This window comes from Leptonychotes weddellii, chromosome 14, assembly GCF_054177405.1.
Source record: "Leptonychotes weddellii isolate Sample4059 chromosome 14, ASM5417740v2, whole genome shotgun sequence".
NCBI classification, from domain to species: Eukaryota; Metazoa; Chordata; class Mammalia; order Carnivora; family Phocidae; genus Leptonychotes; species Leptonychotes weddellii.
The window spans coordinates 67,742,080-67,752,335 of NC_138382.1; the positions used below are offsets into that span (position 1 = coordinate 67,742,080).

At 47.7% G+C, this 10,256-nt stretch overlaps 1 protein-coding gene across 6 annotated transcripts in view; it reads right to left on the minus strand.

The window, feature by feature from the left end:
* CDK5RAP2 (CDK5 regulatory subunit associated protein 2) overlaps positions 1-10,256 on the minus strand; it is a 162,141-nt gene that overhangs the window by 58,436 nt on the left and 93,449 nt on the right. For all 6 annotated transcript variants that reach the window (XM_081803489.1, XM_081803488.1, XM_081803487.1 and 3 more), the window contains 2 exons: positions 8,320-8,507; positions 2,757-3,189 (listed from right to left, as the gene is read on the minus strand). In XM_081803489.1, the coding sequence (XP_081659615.1) occupies positions 2,757-3,189; positions 8,320-8,507 (621 nt within the window). The remainder of the gene's footprint in view (positions 1-2,756; positions 3,190-8,319; positions 8,508-10,256) is intronic.

The following is a 10,256-nucleotide window of genomic DNA, read 5'->3' on the forward strand; positions in this document are numbered from 1 at the left end:
ACCACTGCACTATATTCTTTAAATGGATAAACTGTATGATATGTGTATTATACCTCAATGAAGCTATTATTCTTTTTAATTTCTTAAGTGGAAGAGAAGGAACCTGAAAAGAAAACAGGAAATACCTGGGACCCTGGGAATGACGAAATCAGCGAGGTCGCTCAAGCAGGAAAAGGGAGGAAGGAGCCCTGCTTGCACACTCTAGGGTGTAAAATACTTTCAAGCACACTGTCCCACAATCCTCCTGTAAGCTCACAGGATAATAGAAGTTACCAGGCCTGTTTCTCAGACAAAGAACAGCCAGTCCAATGTCATACAACAAGAAGGTTAGAGAGCTGGACCTCACAACGGCTCTCCAGCCTCTATTGCTCAGTTAAGGAAAGTGAGACACTCTACCCCAAAATTCCAGGGCAGACAGCAGGTTCATGGCCAAGGACAGTTTGAGGTGGTGAAGGGAACCAGTGACAGTTGGGGGTGGGGGGGATGCCTCATCAAAGAGGACTGCAAAATAACAGTCATTTGCTTGGTCCTCGGTCTCCACCAATCTTTATTCTTGGATCCAAATCTGTGTGTCATATGGCAGGAGAAAAGATATCTGCAAGTGCACAAATGCCAAAGCCAATTTCAGGCTGGAAGACTGCCGTCAGTCAACCTAATGCGGGTTCTAAAATAACACCACACAAAATGCTACCTTATGGACACTGTGCACAGTCCCACCTACCACCTTATTAAAGATGTCATAATGGAACGCCTCACTTGGGGGTGGAAGGGGGACAGGAATGCACACACACCGATCCTGACATGCACCTACACAACCATGCACAAGGCACCAGCAGGCACCTGCCACACATTTCCTCATGTCACCACTGCACCAGCCTCCGGTTCCAGGTCACACTGATCCCACTTGAGCCACCGAGACAGGTAAGTGGCCAGGCCTGAAGCTATCAAGGTACATCTGTGATAGTATCCCTCACTGAGGGCTCCTCCCTTCCTGAGAAAGGTAGGTTTAGAAAATCCCTGTCTTGGGCACCTGGGTGGTGCAGTCAGTTAAGCATCCAACATCTTGATCTCAGCTCAGGTCTTGATCTCAAGGTCATGGGTTCAAGCCCCACACTGGGCGTGGAGCCTACTTAAAAAAAAAAAAAGTATACTCCTGTCTGCCTCTAAAACTGGACTTCGGTCTATATTCCTACTACTCCTCTTAACAGCTGACTCACTCTGGACCATTTTCTGAGCCTTTCAGAGGCTATATTTCTTCATATGTAAAATGTAGGGAATACCTACCTAGCTAATACGCTTGAGAAGATTAAATGTGATGATAGAGATACAGAATGTCTAACACGATCCTGGCACAAAGAGCAGATGCTAAAAAAATAAACACAGTGGCCTTCCTTTTGAAGACACAAGAAGGATAATTCCAAACTAAAAAAAAAAAAAAACTTTTAATATATTTGGGGAAATTAATGAGTTCATTCGATTATGCAATTTTTCTGCACAAAGGAGGCTATCTCCCACACAAATTGGGGGAAAAAAACATCTAGTCTTCCTAATACACAGGTACAAACTAATAGAGCTGGGGCAGATGAGACCATTTCTATTCCAGCCAAACTGCACAAATTTACATCTGGAGTACCGTTAATATAATGGCAGTGTCTTTTTTTTTTTTTTTTTTTTGTCTTTACTGATATCTTTAGAAAACCCTTTTCTAGAAATTACAGTTTTGGTGCATAATTTAAAACAATCAAAAGCAATTTTGCTAATGATATATCTAACTCCCTTTGGTATGCACAAAAGCAGTAATTTAGTGGTCAGAAAATAAACTTAATTCTCCATTCTGATGCTATGAAGCCGTGTGTACAGCTGATTTCTCAGATACAAAACACCCATCAGAAACGAGAACACCAACAGCCATCACTGGAGCTCTATTAGAAACATGACCTACTTCTCCACCAGAACACTGACATCTCCCTGCTTTGGGGATCATCAACTCCAACCCCTCTGCCCACGAGGATTTTAGTAAAAGGTCCAATCAAATACTGCCAAGAGAGTCTGGCTTTTAATAATGTGGCATATTTGATGGTATCTGAGGAGAAGCATAGAGACAGCATCTTGACTGAAGCAAAATGCATCCCCCCCACCAAAACCGGACCCTACCACTCTGGGCCAGCAGGAGCTGGGGCTAGCCTGGCAAGGGGTTTGGCTGCACCATCAGCCCTGTAACTGCTGGCTAACTGTGGGCATTCAAAATCGGGCTTCCTCATCTCTGATGGGTGTCGCAAGGATAAGAGAATGTAGATGAAGCCACAGAATAGAACCTCTCCGCCAGAGTCTGCACAAGATAAAACCTAGGTTCTTGGCCCTCCTCCTGAAGTCAGGTTATCACAATTTCACTGCAATGTGCAAACGTAAATATCCACCAGTAGGTGAAAATCATACAAATTTTGGCACATTTCCCACAACAGAATCTTACAGAGCTGTTACAAGGCAAGATGTTCCTGATACATAGCATGAAAAAAAAAGGTACACACAGATGTATAAGTAGGACTCTGTAAGGAAACTGCATAAATGTCATGATGTACAGACAAATAGGACTGGGCTAGACGAACACATACCTCTAGGTAGAGGCCAGACTAAGTGCAGACAGGGGGAGACACCAGATTTTACACACATCAAAAAAAGCAATGAGAGCAGAGTTGAGTTTTTAAGCCTTTCATTTCTATAAAATAAGAAAACAAATAAATAATAGAAAAGCTTACTTTGTCAGTCCCGTTGGGGAAGGAAAGGGCAGTGCCCTGCCTCCCCGGCTCCATGTGTGAGTTCTCCAGCTGACCCTCAGTGTGAAACACGGCATCTGGTGGCTTCTCTTCCCAAGCCTCTCTCTTGCCCTCATTTTGGAATCTGAGCGTGTCATCCTCCGCGGCCACAGTCTGCACGGAGGCATCTTTCAGCTCCAGCTTGGACATTTCACCCATCCTTCCTAGCTGGGCTGTCCGAGGCGACTTCCATTCATCGTGGGACTTGGACAATGAGTTGACTTGGGTGAAATGTCCGAGTTCACCTCTAAGCTGAATAGCCATTTGCTTAAGGGACTTCTCAGTTTTACCATCAAGGTGTTCCGCAGACACTCCCGGCTCTGTCAAGCACATTCGTTCCAGAAGTAGTTCACGCAGCACTTTCAGAAGGTCTGGCCTGTTTTTCCAAAAGGGAAGGAAGTGGAAGAAGTAGGTTTTCTGCTATAGCCTCATGCCCTACCCGGTTTCCCACGTTTTCTCCACTGACTGGCCCGAAGTCTGTTTAAACTAAGCACACCGGGGCGCCTGGGTGGCTCAGTTGGTTAAGCGACTGCCTTCGGCTCAGGTCATGATCCTGGAGTCCCGGGATCGAGTCCCGCGTCGGGCTCCCTGCTCGGCGGGGAGTCTGCTTCCTCCTCTGACCCTCCTCCCTCTCATGCTCTCTGTCTCTCGTTCTCTCTGTCTCAAATAAATAAATAAAATCTTTAAAAAAATAAATAAATAAAATAAATTAAGCACACGGACCACCTGCCATGTGCCAGGATCTACCACCAAGGATTTTATCCCATGTCACCTCATGACAACCACACACGGTGGGTACTGCCGTGTCTAACTCATGGATAAGAAGAGGAGAATCGATTTGACACAAGTACACAGCAAGTGAGGCGGCCACGTGCTGTAAGGACGCAGGCTGGGCCTAGAAAGGAGCAAACAGGGTCATCAAGTATCCTTGACAATGACAAGGTCCACCCACCCACTGGCCCCATTCCTACATCCAGGGGCGAGTATGGCTTGGGTGGACTGGTCAACCTGATGGACCCATGAGTGACCTGGCCCATCACTGTGCACAGTCAGTGCTCAGTATATAGGTACTGAATGAAGGGATGCTGCAAACTACTCGGAACAGAAAGAGTAGTGGCTTTGAAATCACACAAAAATGGCTTCGAATTCTAACTTGGAGATGCTTTGGAAGTAGGGTAAGTCTCCCTCCACAGGACAGCAATGAAGATGAAACAAGAGAGCGTATAGGTAGCAGATACTTTCGGGCCCTGGCCATGTGCCCTAGGCTCCCGCAGACCCCAGCTACAGCTGTTTGCACACTGTGTGGACGGCACCCAGAGGCACAGACAGTCCCACCTATCCCTGCCTCTCACCCCTGCCTTGGGGCTTTCCCAGAGCTCCCTGAGGCCCCCAGCCAGGCAGTGGGAGGTGGGGACCTGTTTACACGCCGTGTGAGCACCCACAGGAGCCCCTCCCACTCCGCTCTAAGCACATGTAAGTGACAGCAAAATACCATAAGGTGTACTACAGGCCTCGAAATCAAGGTAAAATTTATCCAAAGGTCAGAAACAGAGGAGGAGACCCCCAGTCAGGAGAAAGGGGGCATCTGCAGAAAGCACTGGGGGCAGAAATTTAACTCCCACAGTGGAGAAAACCAGGGAAATCTCATGAGCCAGAGGCACCGGCAGCAGCCCACAGGAGGAGGAAGGAGCGCGGGGGACAGAGCAGGGCCGTCCACACCCGCAAACCAAACCTGCACACACGACCCACTAGTACGACAGACAGGCCACAATCCAACGAATCAGAGTTCACACTTAAGAAAATTAAATTAATAAGGCAACCTGAAGATTTTAACAGAAGTATGTGTAAATCACCTAAAAAATAAAGGAGAGGGACTCATTTAAGAAAGAAGAAAGAAACTAGGAAACTGAGACAGGAAATTAAGGAAAAAGGGGACCGGAGCGGGCCAGGACAGAGGGAGAGGCCTGCGGAGAGCTGCTGCTGACATCCATGCCGGGCTGAGGTCGAGGCGGTGAGCGGTGACAGGGGACAGAAGGGGCCCGCCTCCGTGCTGCGCACTTTCTCTTCTCTCTGCCATTCCTCCCGCCTGCCTTCGGCCCAGACCAGCCTCTACAGACCGACTCCCTGAGCGCACCCTGACAGTCTCTGCCCCGTATCTCGGCTACCACTACACGTGACAAGTGACGTGAGGCCTGGTTCCACCTTCCCCACAGAGCCCTCCAGGAGCGAGGGGAAGGTCCTACTCCCCTCTGGGTTCCAATCATCTAGCTCTGGGGCAGAGTCAACTCCGTTCAGATCACAGAGCGATCTGAAGCAGGGTAAAAAATAAAAGTTTAAAAAACAAAATTAGAACGTATGGTACATTTTTCACTTCTAATACGGAATCATTTAGACTACACACACCATCTTAAAATTTAGTAAACCCAGACTTTAAAAATATTTCTGGCACTTCAAGCATGTTAAACTAAATTTTCCTTTCCTCTCCCTCCCTTAATATAGATTAAAAATAATGACAACTGCTATTCAGCTAGCCCAGGGAAGACTGTTACTCACCACCAAACAACACACAATAAAACCCGGAAAAAAGACTTTACAAATGGGTACTAAGAGGTGGTGAAAGAGGCCATTAGAATATACTAAAGTGGGAGAGCTGTTAAATAAAACATTTCAAGTGTTATTTTGCTAGAAATCTGAACAGCAGATTCATTAAGCCATTGCCGTGATCAGGACCTTTTTAATGGTTCAGTCGAGGGTCTTGTCAGAGGCCTGAACATTGTTTATATACCCTTCCAGAGGATCTTTGCCACAGAGAGGTATAAGGGGGGAGGAACTGACGTTTGTGAAGCACTTGCCATGTGTCAGGTCCTTTAAATACGCCAATGACATTCAGGCCTCGCTGTATGACTAGGAGATGGGGCCAAAGCTAACCCCATTTTACAGTTGAAGAAACAGTCTCATAAAGATTCAAGATCCCCTAGCAAAGCTGCAGAACAAAGACTGGAACCCAGATCTTTCTGACTCCGAAGGATCACTACACTCTCCAGTTTTCCACGGTCACCTTCTGCTGTGATGTTGGGCTTCTAATTGTCTCCACTGGCACTTAAATATTTATTGAGCACCTGCCATCTGCCACGTAAGGCAGTGGGCATGCATGGTGCAAGGGAATCATGGGGCTCATATTTCATTGAGAAGACAGATGTTCATGCAAACATTGATAACGAAATAAAACAATGTACAGCAATGATAAGTACTATGAATTAAGGGAGGGAGGGAGGAAGTCCTGAAACCATGTGCAGAAGCAGGATTTCCCGTTAGTGGTCTGCAAAGGCCCCTCTACAGAGCTGATGTCTAGCTGAGACACCACCAGTCACATACACACCTAGGAAAAGAGCATTCCAGATAGAGCGAACGGCTAGTGCAAAGGCCTTGAGGTGAGAACCAGCCTAGATGTCTGGGGAGCAGAGTAGAGCTCGGTGAACAGGAGGGGTAGGTGATAAGGACAGAGAAAGAGGCAGGCGCCAGGTCAAGAAGCTCTGATCTTACTATAAGAGCAATGGAAATCTGCTGGAAGGTTTTAAGCATGAAACGGAGCTGATCTGACCTAAGTTTTATTAAAAAGATCACTATGGCTGCCCTATGGAGAATGGACAGTACAGAAGGCTGTGTTGCTGGTGTCCACGCAAGAGATGGTGGTGGCTGGGACCAAGAGGGACTTCCTAAGCAGAAGACTAGTGTTTCGCTGATGAATCAAATCCTGGTTACCCCAAGGAGTCTTTGTAAAAGACTCCTCCAGAAAGTTCTCCAATGGCTCTAGCATTTACTAGCTAAGGGAATGTCAAGTCCCCAAATGTCAGCTCCCACTTTTATAAAAAGGAGATCACCAGGAGCAGCATGCAGAAAGCCGGTGTGAGGGTAAGATGAGACTGGGCGCGCGATGCCCCGTGTGTGCACCAGGAGGGGGTGCAGACCACGGCCGGGCCTCCGGGAGGACCCGCGGAGTCATGACTCCACTGTCATGGGCTTTGGCAGTGCACCGTTCGGCTGTACAGAGAACTAAATCAGGGCTGCAGATTTAGGCTGGTGTGAGAAAACCTTTTCTAACACTACAACTGGCCAACCAGGTCCAGAAGCCTATGGAACAGATACCTCCAGGGCACAGGGAACTGAACCAGAGACGTCACAAGCTTGCCCGGCAGGCAGAAAATGCTTTCTTAAAAAACGTAACTAGGTCTACATTTTTAAAAATCAAGAGATTTAGAATAGTTTGGGGGCTTCCACTGAAAGACTGGAAGGCTGGGAGCCACAAAGGTCAGCTGGGGCTGAGAAGCTCCTGCCCACCGGCAGGGGGCACACGTGCCCCGGCTGGCCCCATGCCCACCGCAGCCCACCAGACTTGCCCCCGCTCATGTCACCCCTGCGCAGTCCGAGGCGGTCCTCAGACAGAGAGCTGCATCTTTGAACTCTGATGGAACATTCGGGACCCTGACATTGAGAAAACCCTCCCTCTCTCAAGCGCTGACTATGGTCACCTAACTGCTTGTGATAATTAACCAGAACCGCCACTAGACAGGTGCCCCAAGAGGACCCGTGCTAGAAAAATGTTGGACAGATGCCAGGGATTGGGGAAGGGTCGGCCTGCCTGAGCTCACAAAAACAGAACACTCCAATCCTTTTTTTGGCTAAAGAATGTCTGTGAGGCTTAGTCCACCAACGATGTAAGAAATAGTAGGGTTCCTGGCTCTTGCCAAGAGTCATGGGCAGGAGTTAGCGGCTCCATTTCTCTACCTACACTGGAGGAGAACTGGACAGTTTTATTGAACACACACCACCCGCCTGCCATTTTCCTTAAACGGTGCACTTTCTTACTCCTCACGGCACCCGAGGAAGTGGTCGGAGAGACTGGGGCCCTGAGAGGGGAAGGCACGGCTCCTTCTGGCTCCAAAGCCCAAGCAGCTGTTACGATGGTCTGGAAAGAATGTGCAAGGGGGACAATCTCCTCCCGAAGGGTTAATGTTAAAAATACAAATGTACTGAATGTTTCTCCTTTTTCGTTTTAAGGCAAACACCCTGAAGTATTCCCTCACACAAGACGACTCCCAGCAGATACAATGAGAAGAGAACTGAAGTTCAAGCTCAACATAAAACAGTGAGTTACGACTACAATGGCAGTTTTTAAGCTGTTGCAGGAACTGGAAGAGACTCCAGTAGGGCTGATTCCTCTCACTGACAGGCAGACAGCCCTTCCCAGGGCTCCCAGGACCAATTTCAGACGAAAGCTTTCTTTCTCTCTTTATAATGGGCTTGTACGAGGCTCTGCTGAAGTCCCCTCCCAGCCACTAGCGCAGCCTAATTACTTAATTGCATGACTGGCAAGATTCCTTCCAAGACATTTCAGGGGCTCGCTCAGCTAAATTACACAGCACCGCCATCTAAATCCATTTAGCAAAATGAGTTTGTTCTCCCCTCAAACTAGAGAGAAAAAGCAACCCCGGGGCCCCATGTCTACCTGGATTCCAGTAACAATGTGGCCTTCTCGTTGAAAAAAGGGGCAAGCATGTTCAGGAGCTCGCCTTCTTCTAGACTCTGGTCTCCAGGGCAGCCAGGTTTGTGGGTTCCATCGTAGTCTAGAATACTGGAATCTGTGTGCTTCAAGTATCCGTTTTTGCAGCCCCCTTTGGAATAATCCTCCATGACCTGCAAATCAGAGTATTTGGTCAAAATATGGACCTTGGAAGAGAGGAAGGGCGTACGTGGAGGAGAGGGAAAGGACAGAGACCAAGTGGGAATGAGCAGTGCACGCAAGCCAGAGGGAAAAGGCAAGCGGGACAGGGCAGACAGCGGGCTCTGGCTCACAGGTCCACACACGTGCCTTGTCACTGGGCGGGCAGATGCTCCTGCAAGAGCACCGAGAGGTTCACACCACTTCTCCTCAACCCTCACTTCCCTCATCCACAAAATGGGGAGAGTAATGTCACCTCCCAGGGTGACCATGAGAATCAAATGAGATGACTGACTCACCTAAGGTCCTGGCAGAGTGTCCCGCCCACCACGGGCACACCCCCCCACCCCGGCCCACTCCTTGTGAGTGAGTTAAGAAGGGTACGGAGCCCACACTATGAACGATGCTTCGGACATCTATTATTTATCTACCTCTTGCGATGTGTCCTCCCCGTTATATATCAGAAAGGCGCCTTACTCTTTACACAGACATCCTAATTAACATGACTTTGATTTGTCTCATTAGGAAAGTAGAGAGTTCCTAATTCCCAGGGAGATGTTATTTACGGATCCAATTTCTGGGGTCACTGAGGGCCCCAGAGGAGTGGTACCAAGGATGCATCTAGTTAAAGCTTGTACTGGGCATGTCTTGAGGTGCTGCTATTAGCATTCTTTCCCCCTCTTCCCGAAGCTGTAAATTTCTTCTACCAGTCTATAAATAACTCCCCTTGACTGCATTACTGCTGGTGATATACACACTAGCCATCACACCCCTCTCTCACACTTGTAAAATGATTAAGATTTTTAAATGGAAGACAAGACCCACACAAATTAGCTGTTATTTATAGGGTCTTGTTTGCCACCAATCTAGTTATTAAATCCATCTAAATAAGTAACCTCCAAAAAAGGAAAAGTCTGGACTATCATAATACAAAGAGAGAGCATTTACTGAGCACTTGGTACATATCTTTCTATTTAAATATCACAAAAACTCCAGCAAGGACGGATTATCGTCACTGATGGAAAAACTCAGGCTTAGGGGTTAAGCAAGGGTTAACTGAGGTCACAAAGATAAAGACCAAGACTCAAAATCAGATCTAATTTGAAAGCCCCCACTTTGAATTGCTTTGCTTTCCGAAACCACCTACATTTTAATGATCTCGCGTTCATGACCTCAAGAACTTAAACACCTTGAAGGTTACGAATGCCAAATCTGCAGCTTCCTCTGTCCCACCGCATCCCAATCTTTGGGTTCTTTCAACCTCGGAGAATGTTTGTCCCAAATGCCCGGTATCCATGTGACTGGAGGAACATTCTCTAAAGGAGTCAAATTCTCAACAATGCCCACATGACACTAAGCTGGGTTCCAGGTTGGAGACTGGAGAGGGCCCCTGAGAAGTGTGTCCTTATACTGCAGTCAAATGATCCAGGACTGCACATCAGTCCAGAGACACAGGCTCATGTCCCAACTCGGTCACTGACTTACCCTGTGCCCTGGAGAAATCCCCTCCCCTCAGAGGTCTCAGTTTCCAACGCATAAAACGAATGGGTGGGGTTAGATCTCTAAAGATCTGACCAAGTCCAACATCTAGTGCCTGTTTCTCTCCTACCCTGTTTTCATTGGCAACTCCACATCTTGCTGTTTCTCGACTGGCTCTACCACCTCATTTGTAACTCCTGAGAAGGAAGAGACCTAGCGTCTCTATCTCCCCTGACACTGAGTAG